At 50.1% G+C, this 27,904-nt stretch overlaps 3 protein-coding genes and 3 non-coding genes across 6 annotated transcripts; all 6 read left to right on the top strand.

Annotated features, from left to right (window-relative positions):
• Positions 1–50: 50 nt before the first annotated feature.
• LOC134361629 (elongin-A-like) lies at positions 51–8,763 on the top strand. The gene is made up of 3 exons (XM_063076645.1): positions 51–86; positions 169–283; positions 6,287–8,763. Exons 1-3 carry the CDS (start codon positions 51–53, stop codon positions 8,761–8,763), a joined length of 2,628 nt encoding a protein of 875 aa, XP_062932715.1.
• Positions 5,130–5,234, top strand: LOC134362268 (U6 spliceosomal RNA). Its single transcript, XR_010021546.1, has one exon. It is a non-coding gene; the product is annotated as a U6 spliceosomal RNA (small nuclear RNA).
• A 5,659-nt stretch (positions 8,764–14,422) lies between the features above and the next one.
• On the top strand, positions 14,423–14,527 carry LOC134362267 (U6 spliceosomal RNA). The gene has a single exon (XR_010021545.1). It is a non-coding gene; the product is annotated as a U6 spliceosomal RNA (small nuclear RNA).
• Positions 14,528–15,762: 1,235 nt separating this feature from the next.
• On the top strand, positions 15,763–18,054 carry LOC134361628 (elongin-A-like). The gene has a single exon (XM_063076644.1). The coding sequence runs from the start codon at positions 15,763–15,765 to the stop codon at positions 18,052–18,054; it is 2,292 nt and encodes a 763-aa protein (XP_062932714.1).
• A 5,659-nt stretch (positions 18,055–23,713) lies between these two features.
• On the top strand, positions 23,714–23,818 carry LOC134362266 (U6 spliceosomal RNA). Its single transcript, XR_010021544.1, has one exon. It is a non-coding gene; the product is annotated as a U6 spliceosomal RNA (small nuclear RNA).
• Positions 23,819–25,051: 1,233 nt separating this feature from the next.
• Positions 25,052–27,343, top strand: LOC134361627 (elongin-A-like). Its single transcript, XM_063076643.1, has one exon. The coding sequence runs from the start codon at positions 25,052–25,054 to the stop codon at positions 27,341–27,343; it is 2,292 nt and encodes a 763-aa protein (XP_062932713.1).
• Positions 27,344–27,904: the final 561 nt, after the last annotated feature.

Raw genomic sequence — 27,904 nt, 5'->3', positions numbered from 1 at the left:
GAAACGAACAAGGCAGAAATTTGAAGTTGCAGGCTCTTCAGAGCAGTGCGATGAAATCTCGCATGCGCAGCCTGCCTGGCCGGGACGTGAGTCATCCCTTTGTGCTACACGTCCACGCCCTAGATGCTCCCGGGCCACTGCTCACTTAGTAACCATCTCCGTTTTCAGACCGACTGTCGCCACATTGCAGAGCTTGCGTTTAAGTCACACTTCTTTTCCTTCGTAATGGCCACCGAGTGCAAGAGGAGTGATGCGGGCAATTCGCATATGCCAAAGAGAAGCCGTAAAGGGCTTCCTTTACCCGAAAAGGTGAAAAGTCCTGGACTTCATAAGGAAAGGGGAAAATCATATGTGAGGGTTGCAAAGATCTCCCATGAAAGCAAGTCTTCCTTCTGCGAAGCTGTGAAGAAGGAAAGGAAACTTCGTGCCGTCGCACATCCAACTGCGATCCTTTCGGCCTCGCTGCACGATGGCTGCTTGGTTAGGATGGAAATGGCATTCGATTTGCGGGTGGAAGAAACGAAAAGAAACGTGCTCCCTTTGACGGCAACTGGGTTTGCTACTATCTGTGGCTTTATGTATCCACCGGCGTCTTGAAACGTCTATCCTGGACGTCAGGGACACCTGTTCACGGACACAGATGCACACATGCGCGCGCACACGCATAGAGGCAGGTGTGTTTGTGGGATAAAATCCTACAAGTGAAATCGCTCTATCAAAGAATATGAATATATTTTTCATACATGCAAGTTTAGTAGAAGGGATTTGTGGAAATAAATGAAAAAGACGCAAGCAAAAACAAACAGACTGTTTAGAAAACGCTCGCTGTACATATACATAGAAAGCAAGGGAGTCAGAAACCATCGGTCGCATTTGGCAAACTCAAAGGTAGGCGGGGGAGTAGCAAAGTTCTCTATCAAAAAGGAAGGAGGGTTCCGGGTATTTTCGGATTGGAGGTTGTTGACTTGGGGAAGCTGTAAGCAGGCTAACTGGAAGCAGAGCATCTGACGCGATTGGTTTTGAGAGCATATTTGGCTTTCTCTAGTTGGTCTTGACTTGGACACTGGGGCCAAAATTCCCAAGCTGGCATTGCTGACCCGATCCTGACTGGTGTGTGCCAACTGCTGCAGTGGTTGTGATTGGGCTTCCTGGACTGATTGCCGTAGAGGCTGTAGTTTGCTTTTCTGGGCTGGTGGCTCCAGGGGTTGTGGTTTGGCTTCCCGAGCTTCTCTGTGGTTTTTGCCCTTTACCCGTTTATACATTCAGCCTCTCACTCTACAAGTGATATGGATGTGTCTAAGGATACACTTTTAAATATATACATACATTTTAAATTTTACAGGCTTACTTGTATAGCGTTTGTATTAATTTCTACATCTACAAGCAATCTAGGATAATCTGTTCCAACACAGCAGGTTGTTAATGTTTCGAACTATATTAATAGGTCCCAAATTTCACCACATTGTCTTTTATTTTCATCTTCATGGTGGTGAGCATCTTCTCCTGTATTCAAGAGTCGCTTGTTTTGGGGGGTCGGGGAGCCACGTTTTCCTATGTGTTCCCCATTTCTCTCCTAAGTCGTTGGTCTTTTTTCACATTGGTGTGTGGGAGCTCATTGGATATAAAGGAAATTGTATGAGTTGAATGTTCTACGAGTTGTAAATATCTCTCCCAGCTCAATCTTTTGACTTTCTCTTTCATTCCTTTTTATTTTTATGTAGTCCCATTCTTCAGTATTTTAAAATCCCAGGAGTTCCCCTCATCCGTTGGATGTAAATATCAGGCCCCCCATCGGATGTCCGAAACCTCGGACAGTACCATCTATTGCAACATGCTCCTGTCCATGTCTTCCACCCACAAATTTAATGTCTTTTTCATCTTCACTAAACATTGTTGCCTAGACTGTGGCCAAAATCTTTGCAGTTTGAGGTGCGACAGCGAAACCAGCATGAATTTCTTTGAACTTCTTCACAATCTCACAGACACAACATTTGTTCTGACAGTACATCTCAGTAACCTCAGCATATAATTTTTTTCCCTTTCCTTACTAAGTAGAGAACTTTCACCTTTTCGCCTAAAGGAAGCACTTTATGGCTTCTATTTGACATATCCGAATTCCCAGCATGACCGCTCTTGTGCGTTGTGGCCATTATTAAGTAAAATACGGCGACTCGGACGCAAACACCGCGATAGGGTGACAGTTGATTTGATCACCAGGATGGCCTCCCAGTCACGAGCGGGCAGGGAGGGTGTACAGGTGGACACACTGGAAAAAGGAATGCTTACGGTATGGAGCGGGGCCATGTGAGGTTTTGTCACACTCCAGAGAACGGCTCGCAATTTAAAACCTCTGAACGGTTTATTTCTGTAATTGTTCATCTGATATTTTCACACCACATTGGACTGCAGGCAACTGATATTAAGGAGAGGAAAACCACAAATAAGGGAGGACTACAGTATTCATAGATGCGCATAGGTGGCCATGCCATTGGAAGCCATTGTTCCTACGGACATTTGCCTACTTCTACGATGCTAGGACACCAAGCACTGTCGACAACCTCAAGGTGCTGAGGGCACAAAAGTTGGAATTCTAGGCCCAGCAAGATTGAGGACCCTGGTCTGGGCCCTGTCCTAGGAATAAATACAGACAACAAGTTAAGTTGCCCAACCTCTGCTACCCATTGCCTATGCGGCCCAGAAAACCCTCAGTCCCTGAAACGGGATTCAGATATTCCTGGACTGCCGGGCCTCGCTCCAGGCGCAAGGCAGAAACAAACCTAAATCACCTCTGTGAGAGGATACCATCATCCTTCATCTCAGATTATTTCTAAAAATAAAGTCTCAATTACACTGCCTGGCACACATGCCAACTTAAGAACAACACAGAGAAGTATGAGGAATAACAAACAATTGAGACAGATCCATGGGGGACTCAATGTACTGAAACTATCGCAACACTTTCGAAAAACTATTTTAGTTAATACCATTTACGATAGTATCCAGAAGACAAATAGTTATAGAAGTATTCAATAAAAGATGTGTAAGAGCTCTGACCTGACAAGGACACTGAAAGCATTAGAACAGCCCAATCCCATTCATTAATATACTCACAAATCCAAAGCAAACTAGGAGCAAATTGAATCAGTGATACGTAATATTCAAGTTCAGTGTGTCTTAGGACTGAGGCAAGGTTGGTTTAGGGTTAGTGAATCACGTGATACAGTCAGTGTGCCACATTGCAAAATAAAGAAATTAGGTCATCATTTCCAAAAGTGCAGAGAAGTGATTCATAAAATGTACAACCTATCGTTGATATTTTTTAAAAAGTAAAAGGAAAGACAAGGACAGGAAACAAAAACCCCGGACAACGTAGGAATAGAAGACAACTGCCTTGACCTGACAAAACGATCTCTACGAAAAACCTGCAGGAAACATAAGACTGACTAATGAAATGCCAAAAGCTTTCCCTTCAAGATTGGGAAAAAGACAATAATGCCTCTTATCCCCACTTCTACGCAACATCTTATTAACGTTGCTGTGATTTGAATGCTTGTCCCCTCCAAAGGTCACGTGGAAGCTTGATCCCCAATGTAGCAGCGTTGAAGGTGGGGTCTTTAAGAGGTGATTGAATCATGAGGGCTATGCCCTCTTGAGTGAATTAATACCATCACGGATGGATGAGTTGGTGGATGGATGGGTTATCACCCGAGTGGCAGCACCAGCTTTATCAGGAGAGAAAGAAGCATATTAGCTCGCTTTGGTCACCCGCACCCTGTGATAAACTGCATTGCCTCGGGTCACTCGGCACATCCCCATCAAGAAGAAGGCCCTCACCAGACAAGCCCATTGAACCTCGGACTTCCCAGCCTCCAAAACTGGACAAACTAAACTCTGTTTCTCTAGATAGACCCAGTTTCGGGTATTCTCTTGTAAACGACAGAGAACTGACTAACACGGAGGTCCTAAGTAGTAAGATTAGACAAGAAAAACAAATACGTGGTGTAAGAATTTTTAAAAAGAGAGAAGGAAGGGAAGAAAGAATTATCCCTGTCTTTGTGCACGGATAATGGAATTACATGTTGAGAAAAGTTCGAAGGCTTCAAACATAAACTGTGAGGATCAGTAAATGAAGTTGCCAATGTTGCTAAAGTAAGATCAGTGACAAAGGCCGGTTGTAAATCTACAAATCGGTAATAAATATAAAACGAAGTAAAAACCAAGAAACCATTTACAAAGCCCTTTACAGTGCCATGAAAACCTAGAAGAGGAGGAGTGGGTGGGGGGAAGATGAAGTCGTCTCCAAGAACAGCAGTGTGGCATTAGCAAAGGGTTCCAGGTTGTCTGATCAGTTTCCCTTTCCTGGTCCACGTACAGGAAGAATATGGTTCAACAGCAGCCACAGATTTTTAGAAGATGCCCACAAGGCCGCAGCAGTGGTCAGTAGCGAAGTGGTTAATCTTCCTCGCGTAAGAACAGAGCGGAGCACTTAAAACGCAAGACTTACTTGACACTCAGCTTAGCTTCATAATGACTTAGAGTTTGGTCGATTAGTACTTAAAAGTACACACTGTTTACAGCTATTGGTATTTCGATAGATGCGTAAATGTCTGAGCGTTGAAAGTTTAGTAAACTTCAGTTCTTCGGAGCAAAACATCGACGTAATGAAATCTTCAATTTCTCTGGCTTTTTTTCAGCGTCCCAACGCAATTAAGAAGAGCTAAGGCATAGAACAACACTCCTTTAAAAAAGTAGTCAACCACCTTATTAATTAGCTCACACTTACACTAGATACTTTTTAATGTAAAAGACTCACCTAACTTTCGAAAAGCACACCGAAAGACACATGACGATTAATAAAAGTGACTCTGTTTCAGGATTATTTGGCCTGTACACACGAATATGCGAATCAGTCGTGACTTTCCAAAAACCGTTCCTGTGTGTTCATACCAGTTGTGATTTATTTGTCTTTAGTCGTGTGGTCAAACGAAAAACACTGAAGCAGTTCCTTCTCAGAGCTTCCGTGGCTTTCGAGTACTGTAGAGGATCCTTACGCTCAGTTGGGTAAAAACCAAGTAGCGGAGGAATACTGATCGGACATAGCCTCATTCTAGTGGAACATTGAATTTTCTGCTCACTTCAGCCCCACATGTACTAAGATTGGAACGAGACAGAGAAGGTCAGCATGACCCCTGCACAAGCATCACAGGTAAATCTGTGTTTTCCTATCTCTATCTCTTTTTCTACTCTTGATAAAAACTGAATTTCCAAAGTGACATTATTGTTTCAAGGCCAGGCGATCCCAAGTGCAAGCTGCTTCACACTCTGCTGAGGACAAAAGCCATTTTTGAGTCAGCGCCATATCCAAACAGAATTCTAAACGACTCGGTCCTCATCACCTACGGTGGAGCTGAAGACACTGACAAACTCCGTGATTCTAGAAAGGAAAAAGGAGGAAACACTTTTGTTTGGAGTTTGGACAGCTACCATTTTGCAAGCATGGAATCAAATCCCTCTGTATAAGCCTCTCTGATAGGCTGTTTACGTTTTTTGTTTGTTTGTTTGTTATTTTAAGAAAGTCGTCAACAAGGTAAAGATCAGTTTAGGATCTGGAGGTCCCTCTGTCCCAAGTCTTTACCTTCCTATTCATTCTGGTCAGTGTGTTCACTGGCTATTCTGATGGCTGAATGTTTACATGACTCTCTCCAGGGATTCTGGAAAGAGGATGAAGGAAAGATTTCTGAGAAATGCTCCCGCCTAGCTTAGGTTAGGGAGGGTATGAAATGCACTGTCCGGCCTACGGATAAGTGGACAATGAAACTGCTGGGTTCTAGGTCTCTGTGTACACCTGTGTGTGTGTGTGTGTGTGTGTGTGTGTGTGTGTGTGTGTGCGTGTGTGTGCACGTGGAGTGTTTCTACAGCATTGCGGAATTGACTCTGTACGCTATAAAATGCTAAGAGTGGAATTGCTCGGTCAACGCCTATGTGAATTTTTCTTTTCGCTCGATCTTGTCAATATGCTCTACAAACAGGTGGTAGCAATTAGCGTTTCCACCCACTGCATCGGGGAGTACGTGTTTTCGCACACCTTGCTGCCGGTGTCCGGAACTCCACCCACAGAGGTCACTCCTGATTGAGTCCTGGTAACGCAATCAATCAGTCAAGAGGCGAGGAAGCCCAGGACCAATCACTGCTGGTCATCAGGGCGCGGCTCACAGCCCGGGAGCGGGGCGTGCCGGCTTTATAAGGACGGGAGTCCCGCGCTGAGGCTTCCTTCTACCTCGGACAGCGCTTCGCGGCGGTTCTTCCAGGCGGCGGCTCCGCACCCCCAAGCAAAAGCAGCAGGTCAGCCCGGCGGCGGTCGGCGAGGACCCGCGTGCCCAGGCCGAGCTGCTCGCTGTACTGAGGACAGAGCTGCGGCCCAAGCAGCGACGCCCGCCCAGCTGCGCCGACGAGGCTGCGCCCGGGACGGCCATGGCAGCCGACGGGGCGCTGCACGCCGTGGTCAAGCTGCAGGCGCGCCTGGCTGCCCACTCCGATCCCAAGAAGCTGGCGAAATACCTGAAGAAACTCTCCGCCTTGCCAGTGACAGCACACTCCCTGGCGGAGACTGGAGTCCGCAAGACGGTCAAGCGCTTGCGCACACACCAGCACGTGGGCAGCTTGGCCAGGGACTTAGCCGCCCAGTGGAAGAAGTTGCTGGTCGTGGCGCGGGACACCCGGCCTGAACAACTGGCCTTGGAGGAGAGCCGTTCCCGAAAGCGCCCCAGGGAGGAGTTTCCGAAGGAGCCGAAGGTGCAGGGCGCCTGCCCAGAAAGCCACGGAGCCTCCGAGAGCCCATCCGACGGCACGGAGCGCGGACACAGAAAGCACAGGAGACTCTCGCAGCTCCAAACACCTCCCAAGGGGTCTCCCGGTGGCGACAGGAGAGGCGGGAGCACCAAGCGCTACACAGTTGCACTGGCTTCCTCCTCAGACTGGGCGTCTTCCGGCGATGGCCACATCCGCATCCGTCTGTCCCTTGCCGGTCCTCACCAGATGTGCGTGGACCATTGCGTGCCCCCGGAGGAGGAGGGCCCCGAGCCCGCTGTTCTCCGCCAGAAGCCTGGAAAAGGCCACGCTGATGCCCCTCAGGGCAGTCCGGGACTCCGTCAAGAGGGACACCTGGGCAAACCCCGGGGGCAAGGGGCCGTCGTGAGCCCAAGCCCGGCGCAGGTATCTTCCCACAGGCAGAAAGGCCCGGCGGGGGCTGGGGACGACGAGATGTTCCCTGCTGGATTCAGCCAGAAATCCCACAAGGCCTTCTCCCCAGAGGAAGGTCCAAGGGCCATCTCGGGGGACAGTACCAAGGACAAACCGCCCTCTAGGCGGGCCAGGAGAGAGAAGGCATCGGAGCTCGGTTGCGTTCCCTCTCTACCCGCCTTGGACGCTGCTCGGGACAACCACCTAGAGGAGAAGAGGGACAAAGACTCTGACGAACCCAAAGCAGACGAAACAAAGAAGCCAAGCCCAGAAAGCTTAGACACAGGAGAGGGCGCAGGAGGCCTGCTGCCCACGGTGCCAGGCAAGCTTTCCAACAAGCTCAGCACTCGAGAAGGGATACGCAGACCTTCCACCTGGGAGAGCTCCCTCCCTGAAGAGGAGGAGTTGGCAGATATGGAGGCTGACTCTGAGCAGCCTGCTGTGCCCTTTGAGGCATACTCCACCTATGGCCGGCCTTGGAAGGGAAAGGAAAGGACGGTGAAAACTCTGGCCACTACTCTGAGAGTCAAAGACCTTCACGAGACGGACTCTAAACGCACTCGTGAAAATGGGAGCCTGCTTCCCAGACTAGCCAAGGTGCAGGAAAATGAGACAGAGGAGCCGCCACCGCCCGGAGCGCACGTAGCCAAGCTGAAAAGGGTCCCCACCGACGCCCCGCCGGTGCTGCCAGACCTCCCGTTACCCGGGATGCGGGCCAGTGACAGGGCACTGTCTGTCCTTGAACTGATGTCCTCCTTCCCGCCAGAGATACACGCACTCCCTTCCCCCCAGCAAGAAGAAGAGGGTGGATTTCCTACGGGACGCAGAAGGAACTCGAAGATGCCGGTGTACTCGGGCCCCAGGAGCGCCGGCCTGCCTAGAACCGTGACTGCGTGTGAGCGGCGGGTGTGGGCCCTCGGGACCAGCGTCCCTGCTGTCCGGGAAGCGGGGGGAGACCCGTGTCCTGCTCCGGAGCCCGCGTGGAAGGGGTGCACGCCCGATCAGCCAGGTCGCATCATCGAGAAATACAATCCCACACTAGCGAAAGAAACGGGCCACTTATGGAAAAGGCGCTGTCAACGAGACTTTAAGGAAGCCCGGCCGGAGGAGCACGAGTCGTGGCGGGAGATGTACCTGCGGCTCCGGGAGGCCCGAGAGCGGCGGCTCCGGCTGGTGACGATGAAGATCCGCTCTGCACGCGCCGAGAGGCCCAGAGGCCGACAGACACAGATGATCTTCTTCCACTCTGTGCTCGACAAGCCTTGTGAGGTTCCCAGGAGGCAGGAAAAGCCTGCCTCGGGAGGAGCGGCCATCCCCGATAAAGCCGAGGTGCAGCCGGCCCCACGCCCACAGGAGAGCAGCCGGCCCCCCTCCAGCAGCACCGGTGGCCACAGCCGCTTTCACCCGCTCCCTGCGAGGCCCCCCTCCTGCGGCCCCAGCACCAGGAAAGCCGCCGCCAAGAAAGTAGCCCCGCTCATGGCCAAGACGATCCGAGATTACAGGAACACATACTCCCGCCGATGAGCCGAGGACTCGCATTGGACAGAGAACTCGGGGGGCGGTGGGGTGGTTGGGAAGGAATTCAAAGGCGATTCGAGTCGGGGAATGGGACTTGCAAAGGACACTGGCGTCTTTCGTTGGTGGGACCTCCTGGATCTGAATCCTGCAGTTTTCACGCGCTGCACCTGGGACGCTGCCGCCCTGCTTGGTGGACGCTTCAGAATCCCCAAGCTCTGAATCCTCAGTCTCGCAGCAGGTTTTAACACCAATTGCACTGAGGATGTTAACTAGCCTCTTTGGAAAGAAGGACAGAGTTTTAACCAATCCATATCGTCCCCAGATCGTGTTCATATTTGTAAATAAAATGATATACAAGAGATTGGCCGTCTCTCTCTCCTTTGTCCATCCTGGAGCAGATAAGGCTTTCTTGGACTCAATCCTAGAGTCCTCAAAGTAGTCCCCCCCTCCCCTCCCCCCTTGCGTGCAGTTTCGCGTTCCCAGTTTCAGTTTTCCTCTGTCCACCAAGGTCCCAAAATATCAAATGGAAAATTTCAGAAACGAACAAGGCAGAAATTTGAAGTTGCAGGCTCTTCAGAGCAGTGCGATGAAATCTCGCATGCGCAGCCTGCCTGGCCGGGACGTGAGTCATCCCTTTGTGCTACACGTCCACGCCCTAGATGCTCCCGGGCCACTGCTCACTTAGTAACCATCTCCGTTTTCAGACCGACTGTCGCCACATTGCAGAGCTTGCGTTTAAGTCACACTTCTTTTCCTTCGTAATGGCCACCGAGTGCAAGAGGAGTGATGCGGGCAATTCGCATATGCCAAAGAGAAGCCGTAAAGGGCTTCCTTTACCCGAAAAGGTGAAAAGTCCTGGACTTCATAAGGAAAGGGGAAAATCATATGTGAGGGTTGCAAAGATCTCCCATGAAAGCAAGTCTTCCTTCTGCGAAGCTGTGAAGAAGGAAAGGAAACTTCGTGCCGTCGCACATCCAACTGCGATCCTTTCGGCCTCGCTGCACGATGGCTGCTTGGTTAGGATGGAAATGGCATTCGATTTGCGGGTGGAAGAAACGAAAAGAAACGTGCTCCCTTTGACGGCAACTGGGTTTGCTACTATCTGTGGCTTTATGTATCCACCGGCGTCTTGAAACGTCTATCCTGGACGTCAGGGACACCTGTTCACGGACACAGATGCACACATGCGCGCGCACACGCATAGAGGCAGGTGTGTTTGTGGGATAAAATCCTACAAGTGAAATCGCTCTATCAAAGAATATGAATATATTTTTCATACATGCAAGTTTAGTAGAAGGGATTTGTGGAAATAAATGAAAAAGACGCAAGCAAAAACAAACAGACTGTTTAGAAAACGCTCGCTGTACATATACATAGAAAGCAAGGGAGTCAGAAACCATCGGTCGCATTTGGCAAACTCAAAGGTAGGCGGGGGAGTAGCAAAGTTCTCTATCAAAAAGGAAGGAGGGTTCCGGGTATTTTCGGATTGGAGGTTGTTGACTTGGGGAAGCTGTAAGCAGGCTAACTGGAAGCAGAGCATCTGACGCGATTGGTTTTGAGAGCATATTTGGCTTTCTCTAGTTGGTCTTGACTTGGACACTGGGGCCAAAATTCCCAAGCTGGCATTGCTGACCCGATCCTGACTGGTGTGTGCCAACTGCTGCAGTGGTTGTGATTGGGCTTCCTGGACTGATTGCCGTAGAGGCTGTAGTTTGCTTTTCTGGGCTGGTGGCTCCAGGGGTTGTGGTTTGGCTTCCCGAGCTTCTCTGTGGTTTTTGCCCTTTACCCGTTTATACATTCAGCCTCTCACTCTACAAGTGATATGGATGTGTCTAAGGATACACTTTTAAATATATACATACATTTTAAATTTTACAGGCTTACTTGTATAGCGTTTGTATTAATTTCTACATCTACAAGCAATCTAGGATAATCTGTTCCAACACAGCAGGTTGTTAATGTTTCGAACTATATTAATAGGTCCCAAATTTCACCACATTGTCTTTTATTTTCATCTTCATGGTGGTGAGCATCTTCTCCTGTATTCAAGAGTCGCTTGTTTTGGGGGGTCGGGGAGCCACGTTTTCCTATGTGTTCCCCATTTCTCTCCTAAGTCGTTGGTCTTTTTTCACATTGGTGTGTGGGAGCTCATTGGATATAAAGGAAATTGTATGAGTTGAATGTTCTACGAGTTGTAAATATCTCTCCCAGCTCAATCTTTTGACTTTCTCTTTCATTCCTTTTTATTTTTATGTAGTCCCATTCTTCAGTATTTTAAAATCCCAGGAGTTCCCCTCATCCGTTGGATGTAAATATCAGGCCCCCCATCGGATGTCCGAAACCTCGGACAGTACCATCTATTGCAACATGCTCCTGTCCATGTCTTCCACCCACAAATTTAATGTCTTTTTCATCTTCACTAAACATTGTTGCCTAGACTGTGGCCAAAATCTTTGCAGTTTGAGGTGCGACAGCGAAACCAGCATGAATTTCTTTGAACTTCTTCACAATCTCACAGACACAACATTTGTTCTGACAGTACATCTCAGTAACCTCAGCATATAATTTTTTTCCCTTTCCTTACTAAGTAGAGAACTTTCACCTTTTCGCCTAAAGGAAGCACTTTATGGCTTCTATTTGACATATCCGAATTCCCAGCATGACCGCTCTTGTGCGTTGTGGCCATTATTAAGTAAAATACGGCGACTCGGACGCAAACACCGCGATAGGGTGACAGTTGATTTGATCACCAGGATGGCCTCCCAGTCACGAGCGGGCAGGGAGGGTGTACAGGTGGACACACTGGAAAAAGGAATGCTTACGGTATGGAGCGGGGCCATGTGAGGTTTTGTCACACTCCAGAGAACGGCTCGCAATTTAAAACCTCTGAACGGTTTATTTCTGTAATTGTTCATCTGATATTTTCACACCACATTGGACTGCAGGCAACTGATATTAAGGAGAGGAAAACCACAAATAAGGGAGGACTACAGTATTCATAGATGCGCATAGGTGGCCATGCCATTGGAAGCCATTGTTCCTACGGACATTTGCCTACTTCTACGATGCTAGGACACCAAGCACTGTCGACAACCTCAAGGTGCTGAGGGCACAAAAGTTGGAATTCTAGGCCCAGCAAGATTGAGGACCCTGGTCTGGGCCCTGTCCTAGGAATAAATACAGACAACAAGTTAAGTTGCCCAACCTCTGCTACCCATTGCCTATGAGGCCCAGAAAACCCTCAGTCCCTGAAACGGGATTCAGATATTCCTGGACTGCCGGGCCTCGCTCCAGGCGCAAGGCAGAAACAAACCTAAATCACCTCTGTGAGAGGATACCATCATCCTTCATCTCAGATTATTTCTAAAAATAAAGTCTCAATTACACTGCCTGGCACACATGCCAACTTAAGAACAACACAGAGAAGTATGAGGAATAACAAACAATTGAGACAGATCCATGGGGGACTCAACGTACTGAAACTATCGCAACACTTTCGAAAAACTATTTTAGTTAATACCATTTACGATAGTATCCAGAAGACAAATAGTTATAGAAGTATTCAATAAAAGATGTGTAAGAGCTCTGACCTGACAAGGACACTGAAAGCATTAGAACAGCCCAATCCCATTCATTAATATACTCACAAATCCAAAGCAAACTAGGAGCAAATTGAATCAGTGATACGTAATATTCAAGTTCAGTGTGTCTTAGGACTGAGGCAAGGTTGGTTTAGGGTTAGTGAATCACGTGATACAGTCAGTGTGCCACATTGCAAAATAAAGAAATTAGGTCATCATTTCCAAAAGTGCAGAGAAGTGATTCATAAAATGTACAACCTATCGTTGATATTTTTTAAAAAGTAAAAGGAAAGACAAGGACAGGAAACAAAAACCCCGGACAACGTAGGAATAGAAGACAACTGCCTTGACCTGACAAAACGATCTCTACGAAAAACCTGCAGGAAACATAAGACTGACTAATGAAATGCCAAAAGCTTTCCCTTCAAGATTGGGAAAAAGACAATAATGCCTCTTATCCCCACTTCTACGCAACATCTTATTAACGTTGCTGTGATTTGAATGCTTGTCCCCTCCAAAGGTCACGTGGAAGCTTGATCCCCAATGTAGCAGCGTTGAAGGTGGGGTCTTTAAGAGGTGATTGAATCATGAGGGCTATGCCCTCTTGAGTGAATTAATACCATCACGGATGGATGAGTTGGTGGATGGATGGGTTATCACCCGAGTGGCAGCACCAGCTTTATCAGGAGAGAAAGAAGCATATTAGCTCGCTTTGGTCACCCGCACCCTGTGATAAACTGCATTGCCTCGGGTCACTCGGCACATCCCCATCAAGAAGAAGGCCCTCACCAGACAAGCCCATTGAACCTCGGACTTCCCAGCCTCCAAAACTGGACAAACTAAACTCTGTTTCTCTAGATAGACCCAGTTTCGGGTATTCTCTTGTAAACGACAGAGAACTGACTAACACGGAGGTCCTAAGTAGTAAGATGAGACAAGAAAAACAAATACGTGGTGTAAGAATTTTTAAAAAGAGAGAAGGAAGGGAAGAAAGAATTATCCCTGTCTTTGTGCACGGATAATGGAATTACATGTTGAGAAAAGTTCGAAGGCTTCAAACATAAACTGTGAGGATCAGTAAATGAAGTTGCCAATGTTGCTAAAGTAAGATCAGTGACAAAGGCCGGTTGTAAATCTACAAATCGGTAATAAATATAAAACGAAGTAAAAACCAAGAAACCATTTACAAAGCCCTTTACAGTGCCATGAAAACCTAGAAGAGGAGGAGTGGGTGGGGGGAAGATGAAGTCGTCTCCAAGAACAGCAGTGTGGCATTAGCAAAGGGTTCCAGGTTGTCTGATCAGTTTCCCTTTCCTGGTCCACGTACAGGAAGAATATGGTTCAACAGCAGCCACAGATTTTTAGAAGATGCCCACAAGGCCGCAGCAGTGGTCAGTAGCGAAGTGGTTAATCTTCCTCGCGTAAGAACAGAGCGGAGCACTTAAAACGCAAGACTTACTTGACACTCAGCTTAGCTTCATAATGACTTAGAGTTTGGTCGATTAGTACTTAAAAGTACACACTGTTTACAGCTATTGGTATTTCGATAGATGCGTAAATGTCTGAGCGTTGAAAGTTTAGTAAACTTCAGTTCTTCGGAGCAAAACATCGACGTAATGAAATCTTCAATTTCTCTGGCTTTTTTTCAGCGTCCCAACGCAATTAAGAAGAGCTAAGGCATAGAACAACACTCCTTTAAAAAAGTAGTCAACCACCTTATTAATTAGCTCACACTTACACTAGATACTTTTTAATGTAAAAGACTCACCTAACTTTCGAAAAGCACACCGAAAGACACATGACGATTAATAAAAGTGACTCTGTTTCAGGATTATTTGGCCTGTACACACGAATATGCGAATCAGTCGTGACTTTCCAAAAACCGTTCCTGTGTGTTCATACCAGTTGTGATTTATTTGTCTTTAGTCGTGTGGTCAAACGAAAAACACTGAAGCAGTTCCTTCTCAGAGCTTCCGTGGCTTTCGAGTACTGTAGAGGATCCTTACGCTCAGTTGGGTAAAAACCAAGTAGCGGAGGAATACTGATCGGACATAGCCTCATTCTAGTGGAACATTGAATTTTCTGCTCACTTCAGCCCCACATGTACTAAGATTGGAACGAGACAGAGAAGGTCAGCATGACCCCTGCACAAGCATCACAGGTAAATCTGTGTTTTCCTATCTCTATCTCTTTTTCTACTCTTGATAAAAACTGAATTTCCAAAGTGACATTATTGTTTCAAGGCCAGGCGATCCCAAGTGCAAGCTGCTTCACACTCTGCTGAGGACAAAAGCCATTTTTGAGTCAGCGCCATATCCAAACAGAATTCTAAACGACTCGGTCCTCATCACCTACGGTGGAGCTGAAGACACTGACAAACTCCGTGATTCTAGAAAGGAAAAAGGAGGAAACACTTTTGTTTGGAGTTTGGACAGCTACCATTTTGCAAGCATGGAATCAAATCCCTCTGTATAAGCCTCTCTGATAGGCTGTTTACGTTTTTTGTTTGTTTGTTTGTTATTTTAAGAAAGTCGTCAACAAGGTAAAGATCAGTTTAGGATCTGGAGGTCCCTCTGTCCCAAGTCTTTACCTTCCTATTCATTCTGGTCAGTGTGTTCACTGGCTATTCTGATGGCTGAATGTTTACATGACTCTCTCCAGGGATTCTGGAAAGAGGATGAAGGAAAGATTTCTGAGAAATGCTCCCGCCTAGCTTAGGTTAGGGAGGGTATGAAATGCACTGTCCGGCCTACGGATAAGTGGACAATGAAACTGCTGGGTTCTAGGTCTCTGTGTACACCTGTGTGTGTGTGTGTGTGTGTGTGTGTGTGTGTGTGTGTGCGTGTGTGTGCACGTGGAGTGTTTCTACAGCATTGCGGAATTGACTCTGTACGCTATAAAATGCTAAGAGTGGAATTGCTCGGTCAACGCCTATGTGAATTTTTCTTTTCGCTCGATCTTGTCAATATGCTCTACAAACAGGTGGTAGCAATTAGCGTTTCCACCCACTGCATCGGGGAGTACGTGTTTTCGCACACCTTGCTGCCGGTGTCCGGAACTCCACCCACAGAGGTCACTCCTGATTGAGTCCTGGTAACGCAATCAATCAGTCAAGAGGCGAGGAAGCCCAGGACCAATCACTGCTGGTCATCAGGGCGCGGCTCACAGCCCGGGAGCGGGGCGTGCCGGCTTTATAAGGACGGGAGTCCCGCGCTGAGGCTTCCTTCTACCTCGGACAGCGCTTCGCGGCGGTTCTTCCAGGCGGCGGCTCCGCACCCCCAAGCAAAAGCAGCAGGTCAGCCCGGCGGCGGTCGGCGAGGACCCGCGTGCCCAGACCGAGCTGCTCGCTGTACTGAGGACAGAGCTGCGGCCCAAGCAGCGACGCCCGCCCAGCTGCGCCGACGAGGCTGCGCCCGGGACGGCCATGGCAGCCGACGGGGCGCTGCACGCCGTGGTCAAGCTGCAGGCGCGCCTGGCTGCCCACTCCGATCCCAAGAAGCTGGCGAAATACCTGAAGAAACTCTCCGCCTTGCCAGTGACAGCACACTCCCTGGCGGAGACTGGAGTCCGCAAGACGGTCAAGCGCTTGCGCACACACCAGCACGTGGGCAGCTTGGCCAGGGACTTAGCCGCCCAGTGGAAGAAGTTGCTGGTCGTGGCGCGGGACACCCGGCCTGAACAACTGGCCTTGGAGGAGAGCCGTTCCCGAAAGCGCCCCAGGGAGGAGTTTCCGAAGGAGCCGAAGGTGCAGGGCGCCTGCCCAGAAAGCCACGGAGCCTCCGAGAGCCCATCCGACGGCACGGAGCGCGGACACAGAAAGCACAGGAGACTCTCGCAGCTCCAAACACCTCCCAAGGGGTCTCCCGGTGGCGACAGGAGAGGCGGGAGCACCAAGCGCTACACAGTTGCACTGGCTTCCTCCTCAGACTGGGCGTCTTCCGGCGATGGCCACATCCGCATCCGTCTGTCCCTTGCCGGTCCTCACCAGATGTGCGTGGACCATTGCGTGCCCCCGGAGGAGGAGGGCCCCGAGCCCGCTGTTCTCCGCCAGAAGCCTGGAAAAGGCCACGCTGATGCCCCTCAGGGCAGTCCGGGACTCCGTCAAGAGGGACACCTGGGCAAACCCCGGGGGCAAGGGGCCGTCGTGAGCCCAAGCCCGGCGCAGGTATCTTCCCACAGGCAGAAAGGCCCGGCGGGGGCTGGGGACGACGAGATGTTCCCTGCTGGATTCAGCCAGAAATCCCACAAGGCCTTCTCCCCAGAGGAAGGTCCAAGGGCCATCTCGGGGGACAGTACCAAGGACAAACCGCCCTCTAGGCGGGCCAGGAGAGAGAAGGCATCGGAGCTCGGTTGCGTTCCCTCTCTACCCGCCTTGGACGCTGCTCGGGACAACCACCTAGAGGAGAAGAGGGACAAAGACTCTGACGAACCCAAAGCAGACGAAACAAAGAAGCCAAGCCCAGAAAGCTTAGACACAGGAGAGGGCGCAGGAGGCCTGCTGCCCACGGTGCCAGGCAAGCTTTCCAACAAGCTCAGCACTCGAGAAGGGATACGCAGACCTTCCACCTGGGAGAGCTCCCTCCCTGAAGAGGAGGAGTTGGCAGATATGGAGGCTGACTCTGAGCAGCCTGCTGTGCCCTTTGAGGCATACTCCACCTATGGCCGGCCTTGGAAGGGAAAGGAAAGGACGGTGAAAACTCTGGCCACTACTCTGAGAGTCAAAGACCTTCACGAGACGGACTCTAAACGCACTCGTGAAAATGGGAGCCTGCTTCCCAGACTAGCCAAGGTGCAGGAAAATGAGACAGAGGAGCCGCCACCGCCCGGAGCGCACGTAGCCAAGCTGAAAAGGGTCCCCACCGACGCCCCGCCGGTGCTGCCAGACCTCCCGTTACCCGGGATGCGGGCCAGTGACAGGGCACTGTCTGTCCTTGAACTGATGTCCTCCTTCCCGCCAGAGATACACGCACTCCCTTCCCCCCAGCAAGAAGAAGAGGGTGGATTTCCTACGGGACGCAGAAGGAACTCGAAGATGCCGGTGTACTCGGGCCCCAGGAGCGCCGGCCTGCCTAGAACCGTGACTGCGTGTGAGCGGCGGGTGTGGGCCCTCGGGACCAGCGTCCCTGCTGTCCGGGAAGCGGGGGGAGACCCGTGTCCTGCTCCGGAGCCCGCGTGGAAGGGGTGCACGCCCGATCAGCCAGGTCGCATCATCGAGAAATACAATCCCACACTAGCGAAAGAAACGGGCCACTTATGGAAAAGGCGCTGTCAACGAGACTTTAAGGAAGCCCGGCCGGAGGAGCACGAGTCGTGGCGGGAGATGTACCTGCGGCTCCGGGAGGCCCGAGAGCGGCGGCTCCGGCTGGTGACGATGAAGATCCGCTCTGCACGCGCCGAGAGGCCCAGAGGCCGACAGACACAGATGATCTTCTTCCACTCTGTGCTCGACAAGCCTTGTGAGGTTCCCAGGAGGCAGGAAAAGCCTGCCTCGGGAGGAGCGGCCATCCCCGATAAAGCCGAGGTGCAGCCGGCCCCACGCCCACAGGAGAGCAGCCGGCCCCCCTCCAGCAGCACCGGTGGCCACAGCCGCTTTCACCCGCTCCCTGCGAGGCCCCCCTCCTGCGGCCCCAGCACCAGGAAAGCCGCCGCCAAGAAAGTAGCCCCGCTCATGGCCAAGACGATCCGAGATTACAGGAACACATACTCCCGCCGATGAGCCGAGGACTCGCATTGGACAGAGAACTCGGGGGGCGGTGGGGTGGTTGGGAAGGAATTCAAAGGCGATTCGAGTCGGGGAATGGGACTTGCAAAGGACACTGGCGTCTTTCGTTGGTGGGACCTCCTGGATCTGAATCCTGCAGTTTTCACGCGCTGCACCTGGGACGCTGCCGCCCTGCTTGGTGGACGCTTCAGAATCCCCAAGCTCTGAATCCTCAGTCTCGCAGCAGGTTTTAACACCAATTGCACTGAGGATGTTAACTAGCCTCTTTGGAAAGAAGGACAGAGTTTTAACCAATCCATATCGTCCCCAGATCGTGTTCATATTTGTAAATAAAATGATATACAAGAGATTGGCCGTCTCTCTCTCCTTTGTCCATCCTGGAGCAGATAAGGCTTTCTTGGACTCAATCCTAGAGTCCTCAAAGTAGTCCCCCCCTCCCCTCCCCCCTTGCGTGCAGTTTCGCGTTCCCAGTTTCAGTTTTCCTCTGTCCACCAAGGTCCCAAAATATCAAATGGAAAATTTCAGAAACGAACAAGGCAGAAATTTGAAGTTGCAGGCTCTTCAGAGCAGTGCGATGAAATCTCGCATGCGCAGCCTGCCTGGCCGGGACGTGAGTCATCCCTTTGTGCTACACGTCCACGCCCTAGATGCTCCCGGGCCACTGCTCACTTAGTAACCATCTCCGTTTTCAGACCGACTGTCGCCACATTGCAGAGCTTGCGTTTAAGTCACACTTCTTTTCCTTCGTAATGGCCACCGAGTGCAAGAGGAGTGATGCGGGCAATTCGCATATGCCAAAGAGAAGCCGTAAAGGGCTTCCTTTACCCGAAAAGGTGAAAAGTCCTGGACTTCATAAGGAAAGGGGAAAATCATATGTGAGGGTTGCAAAGATCTCCCATGAAAGCAAGTCTTCCTTCTGCGAAGCTGTGAAGAAGGAAAGGAAACTTCGTGCCGTCGCACATCCAACTGCGATCCTTTCGGCCTCGCTGCACGATGGCTGCTTGGTTAGGATGGAAATGGCATTCGATTTGCGGGTGGAAGAAACGAAAAGAAACGTGCTCCCTTTGACGGCAACTGGGTTTGCTACTATCTGTGGCTTTATGTATCCACCGGCGTCTTGAAACGTCTATCCTGGACGTCAGGGACACCTGTTCACGGACACAGATGCACACATGCGCGCGCACACGCATAGAGGCAGGTGTGTTTGTGGGATAAAATCCTACAAGTGAAATCGCTCTATCAAAGAATATGAATATATTTTTCATACATGCAAGTTTAGTAGAAGGGATTTGTGGAAATAAATGAAAAAGACGCAAGCAAAAACAAACAGACTGTTTAGAAAACGCTCGCTGTACATATACATAGAAAGCAAGGGAGTCAGAAACCATCGGTCGCATTTGGCAAACTCAAAGGTAGGCGGGGGAGTAGCAAAGTTCTCTATCAAAAAGGAAGGAGGGTTCCGGGTATTTTCGGATTGGAGGTTGTTGACTTGGGGAAGCTGTAAGCAGGCTAACTGGAAGCAGAGCATCTGACGCGATTGGTTTTGAGAGCATATTTGGCTTTCTCTAGTTGGTCTTGACTTGGACACTGGGGCCAAAATTCCCAAGCTGGCATTGCTGACCCGATCCTGACTGGTGTGTGCCAACTGCTGCAGTGGTTGTGATTGGGCTTCCTGGACTGATTGCCGTAGAGGCTGTAGTTTGCTTTTCTGGGCTGGTGGCTCCAGGGGTTGTGGTTTGGCTTCCCGAGCTTCTCTGTGGTTTTTGCCCTTTACCCGTTTATACATTCAGCCTCTCACTCTACAAGTGATATGGATGTGTCTAAGGATACACTTTTAAATATATACATACATTTTAAATTTTACAGGCTTACTTGTATAGCGTTTGTATTAATTTCTACATCTACAAGCAATCTAGGATAATCTGTTCCAACACAGCAGGTTGTTAATGTTTCGAACTATATTAATAGGTCCCAAATTTCACCACATTGTCTTTTATTTTCATCTTCATGGTGGTGAGCATCTTCTCCTGTATTCAAGAGTCGCTTGTTTTGGGGGGTCGGGGAGCCACGTTTTCCTATGTGTTCCCCATTTCTCTCCTAAGTCGTTGGTCTTTTTTCACATTGGTGTGTGGGAGCTCATTGGATATAAAGGAAATTGTATGAGTTGAATGTTCTACGAGTTGTAAATATCTCTCCCAGCTCAATCTTTTGACTTTCTCTTTCATTCCTTTTTATTTTTATGTAGTCCCATTCTTCAGTATTTTAAAATCCCAGGAGTTCCCCTCATCCGTTGGATGTAAATATCAGGCCCCCCATCGGATGTCCGAAACCTCGGACAGTACCATCTATTGCAACATGCTCCTGTCCATGTCTTCCACCCACAAATTTAATGTCTTTTTCATCTTCACTAAACATTGTTGCCTAGACTGTGGCCAAAATCTTTGCAGTTTGAGGTGCGACAGCGAAACCAGCATGAATTTCTTTGAACTTCTTCACAATCTCACAGACACAACATTTGTTCTGACAGTACATCTCAGTAACCTCAGCATATAATTTTTTTCCCTTTCCTTACTAAGTAGAGAACTTTCACCTTTTCGCCTAAAGGAAGCACTTTATGGCTTCTATTTGACATATCCGAATTCCCAGCATGACCGCTCTTGTGCGTTGTGGCCATTATTAAGTAAAATACGGCGACTCGGACGCAAACACCGCGATAGGGTGACAGTTGATTTGATCACCAGGATGGCCTCCCAGTCACGAGCGGGCAGGGAGGGTGTACAGGTGGACACACTGGAAAAAGGAATGCTTACGGTATGGAGCGGGGCCATGTGAGGTTTTGTCACACTCCAGAGAACGGCTCGCAATTTAAAACCTCTGAACGGTTTATTTCTGTAATTGTTCATCTGATATTTTCACACCACATTGGACTGCAGACAACTGATATTAAGGAGAGGAAAACCACAAATAAGGGAGGACTACAGTATTCATAGATGCGCATAGGTGGCCATGCCATTGGAAGCCATTGTTCCTACGGACATTTGCCTACTTCTACGATGCTAGGACACCAAGCACTGTCGACAACCTCAAGGTGCTGAGGGCACAAAAGTTGGAATTCTAGGCCCAGCAAGATTGAGGACCCTGGTCTGGGCCCTGTCCTAGGAATAAATACAGACAACAAGTTAAGTTGCCCAACCTCTGCTACCCATTGCCTATGAGGCCCAGAAAACCCTCAGTCCCTGAAACGGGATTCAGATATTCCTGGACTGCCGGGCCTCGCTCCAGGCGCAAGGCAGAAACAAACCTAAATCACCTCTGTGAGAGGATACCATCATCCTTCATCTCAGATTATTTCTAAAAATAAAGTCTCAATTACACTGCCTGGCACACATGCCAACTTAAGAACAACACAGAGAAGTATGAGGAATAACAAACAATTGAGACAGATCCATGGGGGACTCAACGTACTGAAACTATCGCAACACTTTCGAAAAACTATTTTAGTTAATACCATTTACGATAGTATCCAGAAGACAAATAGTTATAGAAGTATTCAATAAAAGATGTGTAAGAGCTCTGACCTGACAAGGACACTGAAAGCATTAGAACAGCCCAATCCCATTCATTAATATACTCACAAATCCAAAGCAAACTAGGAGCAAATTGAATCAGTGATACGTAATATTCAAGTTCAGTGTGTCTTAGGACTGAGGCAAGGTTGGTTTAGGGTTAGTGAATCACGTGATACAGTCAGTGTGCCACATTGCAAAATAAAGAAATTAGGTCATCATTTCCAAAAGTGCAGAGAAGTGATTCATAAAATGTACAACCTATCGTTGATATTTTTTAAAAAGTAAAAGGAAAGACAAGGACAGGAAACAAAAACCCCGGACAACGTAGGAATAGAAGACAACTGCCTTGACCTGACAAAACGATCTCTACGAAAAACCTGCAGGAAACATAAGACTGACTAATGAAATGCCAAAAGCTTTCCCTTCAAGATTGGGAAAAAGACAATAATGCCTCTTATCCCCACTTCTACGCAACATCTTATTAACGTTGCTGTGATTTGAATGCTTGTCCCCTCCAAAGGTCACGTGGAAGCTTGATCCCCAATGTAGCAGCGTTGAAGGTGGGGTCTTTAAGAGGTGATTGAATCATGAGGGCTATGCCCTCTTGAGTGAATTAATACCATCACGGATGGATGAGTTGGTGGATGGATGGGTTATCACCCGAGTGGCAGCACCAGCTTTATCAGGAGAGAAAGAAGCATATTAGCTCGCTTTGGTCACCCGCACCCTGTGATAAACTGCATTGCCTCGGGTCACTCGGCACATCCCCATCAAGAAGAAGGCCCTCACCAGACAAGCCCATTGAACCTCGGACTTCCCAGCCTCCAAAACTGGACAAACTAAACTCTGTTTCTCTAGATAGACCCAGTTTCGGGTATTCTCTTGTAAACGACAGAGAACTGACTAACACGGAGGTCCTAAGTAGTAAGATGAGACAAGAAAAACAAATACGTGGTGTAAGAATTTTTAAAAAGAGAGAAGGAAGGGAAGAAAGAATTATCCCTGTCTTTGTGCACGGATAATGGAATTACATGTTGAGAAAAGTTCGAAGGCTTCAAACATAAACTGTGAGGATCAGTAAATGAAGTTGCCAATGTTGCTAAAGTAAGATCAGTGACAAAGGCCGGTTGTAAATCTACAAATCGGTAATAAATATAAAACGAAGTAAAAACCAAGAAACCATTTACAAAGCCCTTTACAGTGCCATGAAAACCTAGAAGAGGAGGAGTGGGTGGGGGGAAGATGAAGTCGTCTCCAAGAACAGCAGTGTGGCATTAGCAAAGGGTTCCAGGTTGTCTGATCAGTTTCCCTTTCCTGGTCCACGTACAGGAAGAATATGGTTCAACAGCAGCCACAGATTTTTAGAAGATGCCCACAAGGCCGCAGCAGTGGTCAGTAGCGAAGTGGTTAATCTTCCTCGCGTAAGAACAGAGCGGAGCACTTAAAACGCAAGACTTACTTAACACTCAGCTTAGCTTCATAATGACTTAGAGTTTGGTCGATTAGTACTTAAAAGTACACACTGTTTACAGCTATTGGTATTTCGATAGATGCGTAAATGTCTGAGCGTTGAAAGTTTAGTAAACTTCAGTTCTTCGGAGCAAAACATCGACGTAATGAAATCTTCAATTTCTCTGGCTTTTTTTCAGCGTCCCAACGCAATTAAGAAGAGCTAAGGCATAGAACAACACTCCTTTAAAAAAGTAGTCAACCACCTTATTAATTAGCTCACACTTACACTAGATACTTTTTAATGTAAAAGACTCACCTAACTTTCGAAAAGCACACCGAAAGACACATGACGATTAATAAAAGTGACTCTGTTTCAGGATTATTTGGCCTGTACACACGAATATGCGAATCAGTCGTGACTTTCCAAAAACCGTTCCTGTGTGTTCATACCAGTTGTGATTTATTTGTCTTTAGTCGTGTGGTCAAACGAAAAACACTGAAGCAGTTCCTTCTCAGAGCTTCCGTGGCTTTCGAGTACTGTAGAGGATCCTTACGCTCAGTTGGGTAAAAACCAAGTAGCGGAGGAATACTGATCGGACATAGCCTCATTCTAGTGGAACATTGAATTTTCTGCTCACTTCAGCCCCACATGTACTAAGATTGGAACGAGACAGAGAAGGTCAGCATGACCCCTGCACAAGCATCACAGGTAAATCTGTGTTTTCCTATCTCTATCTCTTTTTCTACTCTTGATAAAAACTGAATTTCCAAAGTGACATTATTGTTTCAAGGCCAGGCGATCCCAAGTGCAAGCTGCTTCACACTCTGCTGAGGACAAAAGCCATTTTTGAGTCAGCGCCATATCCAAACAGAATTCTAAACGACTCGGTCCTCATCACCTACGGTGGAGCTGAAGACACTGACAAACTCCGTGATTCTAGAAAGGAAAAAGGAGGAAACACTTTTGTTTGGAGTTTGGACAGCTACCATTTTGCAAGCATGGAATCAAATCCCTCTGTATAAGCCTCTCTGATAGGCTGTTTACGTTTTTTGTTTGTTTGTTTGTTATTTTAAGAAAGTCGTCAACAAGGTAAAGATCAGTTTAGGATCTGGAGGTCCCTCTGTCCCAAGTCTTTACCTTCCTATTCATTCTGGTCAGTGTGTTCACTGGCTATTCTGATGGCTGAATGTTTACATGACTCTCTCCAGGGATTCTGGAAAGAGGATGAAGGAAAGATTTCTGAGAAATGCTCCCGCCTAGCTTAGGTTAGGGAGGGTATGAAATGCACTGTCCGGCCTACGGATAAGTGGACAATGAAACTGCTGGGTTCTAGGTCTCTGTGTACACCTGTGTGTGTGTGTGTGTGTGTGTGTGTGTGTGTGTGTGCGTGTGTGTGCACGTGGAGTGTTTCTACAGCATTGCGGAATTGACTCTGTACGCTATAAAATGCTAAGAGTGGAATTGCTCGGTCAACGCCTATGTGAATTTTTCTTTTCGCTCGATCTTGTCAATATGCTCTACAAACAGGTGGTAGCAATTAGCGTTTCCACCCACTGCATCGGGGAGTACGTGTTTTCGCACACCTTGCTGCCGGTGTCCGGAACTCCACCCACAGAGGTCACTCCTGATTGAGTCCTGGTAACGCAATCAATCAGTCAAGAGGCGAGGAAGCCCAGGACCAATCACTGCTGGTCATCAGGGCGCGGCTCACAGCCCGGGAGCGGGGCGTGCCGGCTTTATAAGGACGGGAGTCCCGCGCTGAGGCTTCCTTCTACCTCGGACAGCGCTTCGCGGCGGTTCTTCCAGGCGGCGGCTCCGCACCCCCAAGCAAAAGCAGCAGGTCAGCCCGGCGGCGGTCGGCGAGGACCCGCGTGCCCAGACCGAGCTGCTCGCTGTACTGAGGACAGAGCTGCGGCCCAAGCAGCGACGCCCGCCCAGCTGCGCCGACGAGGCTGCGCCCGGGACGGCCATGGCAGCCGACGGGGCGCTGCACGCCGTGGTCAAGCTGCAGGCGCGCCTGGCTGCCCACTCCGATCCCAAGAAGCTGGCGAAATACCTGAAGAAACTCTCCGCCTTGCCAGTGACAGCACACTCCCTGGCGGAGACTGGAGTCCGCAAGACGGTCAAGCGCTTGCGCACACACCAGCACGTGGGCAGCTTGGCCAGGGACTTAGCCGCCCAGTGGAAGAAGTTGCTGGTCGTGGCGCGGGACACCCGGCCTGAACAACTGGCCTTGGAGGAGAGCCGTTCCCGAAAGCGCCCCAGGGAGGAGTTTCCGAAGGAGCCGAAGGTGCAGGGCGCCTGCCCAGAAAGCCACGGAGCCTCCGAGAGCCCATCCGATGGCACGGAGCGCGGACACAGAAAGCACAGGAGACTCTCGCAGCTCCAAACACCTCCCAAGGGGTCTCCCGGTGGCGACAGGAGAGGCGGGAGCACCAAGCGCTACACAGTTGCACTGGCTTCCTCCTCAGACTGGGCGTCTTCCGGCGATGGCCACATCCGCATCCGTCTGTCCCTTGCCGGTCCTCACCAGATGTGCGTGGACCATTGCGTGCCCCCGGAGGAGGAGGGCCCCGAGCCCGCTGTTCTCCGCCAGAAGCCTGGAAAAGGCCACGCTGATGCCCCTCAGGGCAGTCCGGGACTCCGTCAAGAGGGACACCTGGGCAAACCCCGGGGGCAAGGGGCCGTCGTGAGCCCAAGCCCGGCGCAGGTATCTTCCCACAGGCAGAAAGGCCCGGCGGGGGCTGGGGACGACGAGATGTTCCCTGCTGGATTCAGCCAGAAATCCCACAAGGCCTTCTCCCCAGAGGAAGGTCCAAGGGCCATCTCGGGGGACAGTACCAAGGACAAACCGCCCTCTAGGCGGGCCAGGAGAGAGAAGGCATCGGAGCTCGGTTGCGTTCCCTCTCTACCCGCCTTGGACGCTGCTCGGGACAACCACCTAGAGGAGAAGAGGGACAAAGACTCTGACGAACCCAAAGCAGACGAAACAAAGAAGCCAAGCCCAGAAAGCTTAGACACAGGAGAGGGCGCAGGAGGCCTGCTGCCCACGGTGCCAGGCAAGCTTTCCAACAAGCTCAGCACTCGAGAAGGGATACGCAGACCTTCCACCTGGGAGAGCTCCCTCCCTGAAGAGGAGGAGTTGGCAGATATGGAGGCTGACTCTGAGCAGCCTGCTGTGCCCTTTGAGGCATACTCCACCTATGGCCGGCCTTGGAAGGGAAAGGAAAGGACGGTGAAAACTCTGGCCACTACTCTGAGAGTCAAAGACCTTCACGAGACGGACTCTAAACGCACTCGTGAAAATGGGAGCCTGCTTCCCAGACTAGCCAAGGTGCAGGAAAATGAGACAGAGGAGCCGCCACCGCCCGGAGCGCACGTAGCCAAGCTGAAAAGGGTCCCCACCGACGCCCCGCCGGTGCTGCCAGACCTCCCGTTACCCGGGATGCGGGCCAGTGACAGGGCACTGTCTGTCCTTGAACTGATGTCCTCCTTCCCGCCAGAGATACACGCACTCCCTTCCCCCCAGCAAGAAGAAGAGGGTGGATTTCCTACGGGACGCAGAAGGAACTCGAAGATGCCGGTGTACTCGGGCCCCAGGAGCGCCGGCCTGCCTAGAACCGTGACTGCGTGTGAGCGGCGGGTGTGGGCCCTCGGGACCAGCGTCCCTGCTGTCCGGGAAGCGGGGGGAGACCCGTGTCCTGCTCCGGAGCCCGCGTGGAAGGGGTGCACGCCCGATCAGCCAGGTCGCATCATCGAGAAATACAATCCCACACTAGCGAAAGAAACGGGCCACTTATGGAAAAGGCGCTGTCAACGAGACTTTAAGGAAGCCCGGCCGGAGGAGCACGAGTCGTGGCGGGAGATGTACCTGCGGCTCCGGGAGGCCCGAGAGCGGCGGCTCCGGCTGGTGACGATGAAGATCCGCTCTGCACGCGCCGAGAGGCCCAGAGGCCGACAGACACAGATGATCTTCTTCCACTCTGTGCTCGACAAGCCTTGTGAGGTTCCCAGGAGGCAGGAAAAGCCTGCCTCGGGAGGAGCGGCCATCCCCGATAAAGCCGAGGTGCAGCCGGCCCCACGCCCACAGGAGAGCAGCCGGCCCCCCTCCAGCAGCACCGGTGGCCACAGCCGCTTTCACCCGCTCCCTGCGAGGCCCCCCTCCTGCGGCCCCAGCACCAGGAAAGCCGCCGCCAAGAAAGTAGCCCCGCTCATGGCCAAGACGATCCGAGATTACAGGAACACATACTCCCGCCGATGAGCCGAGGACTCGCATTGGACAGAGAACTCGGGGGGCGGTGGGGTGGTTGGGAAGGAATTCAAAGGCGATTCGAGTCGGGGAATGGGACTTGCAAAGGACACTGGCGTCTTTCGTTGGTGGGACCTCCTGGATCTGAATCCTGCAGTTTTCACGCGCTGCACCTGGGACGCTGCCGCCCTGCTTGGTGGACGCTTCAGAATCCCCAAGCTCTGAATCCTCAGTCTCGCAGCAGGTTTTAACACCAATTGCACTGAGGATGTTAACTAGCCTCTTTGGAAAGAAGGACAGAGTTTTAACCAATCCATATCGTCCCCAGATCGTGTTCATATTTGTAAATAAAATGATATACAAGAGATTGGCCGTCTCTCTCTCCTTTGTCCATCCTGGAGCAGATAAGGCTTTCTTGGACTCAATCCTAGAGTCCTCAAAGTAGTCCCCCCCCTCCCCTCCCCCCTTGCGTGCAGTTTCGCGTTCCCAGTTTCAGTTTTCCTCTGTCCACCAAGGTCCCAAAATATCAAATGGAAAATTTCAGAAACGAACAAGGCAGAAATTTGAAGTTGC

This window comes from Cynocephalus volans, chromosome 13 (genome assembly GCF_027409185.1).
Source record: "Cynocephalus volans isolate mCynVol1 chromosome 13, mCynVol1.pri, whole genome shotgun sequence".
NCBI classification, from domain to species: domain Eukaryota; kingdom Metazoa; phylum Chordata; class Mammalia; order Dermoptera; family Cynocephalidae; genus Cynocephalus; species Cynocephalus volans.
Note: the sequence above shows the minus strand (reverse complement) of the source record. Positions and strands in the feature narration are given on the sequence as shown.

What these genes read in the sequence shown, in the direction of transcription:
- LOC134361629 (XM_063076645.1), top strand. Translation starts at nt 51, where the DNA reads ATGAAATCTCGCATGCGCAGCCTGCCTGGCCGGGAC. An exon ending in GCAGCCTGCCTGGCCGGGAC is followed by an intron (nt 87 to 168) that starts GTGAGTCATCCC and finishes CTCCGTTTTCAG; the next exon opens with ACCGACTGTCGCCACATTGC. An exon ending in GCATATGCCAAAGAGAAGCC is followed by an intron (nt 284 to 6,286) that starts GTAAAGGGCTTC and finishes TACCTCGGACAG; the next exon opens with CGCTTCGCGGCGGTTCTTCC.
- LOC134361628 (XM_063076644.1), top strand. Translation starts at nt 15,763, where the DNA reads ATGGCAGCCGACGGGGCGCTGCACGCCGTGGTCAAGCTGCAGGCGCGC.
- LOC134361627 (XM_063076643.1), top strand. Translation starts at nt 25,052, where the DNA reads ATGGCAGCCGACGGGGCGCTGCACGCCGTGGTCAAGCTGCAGGCGCGC.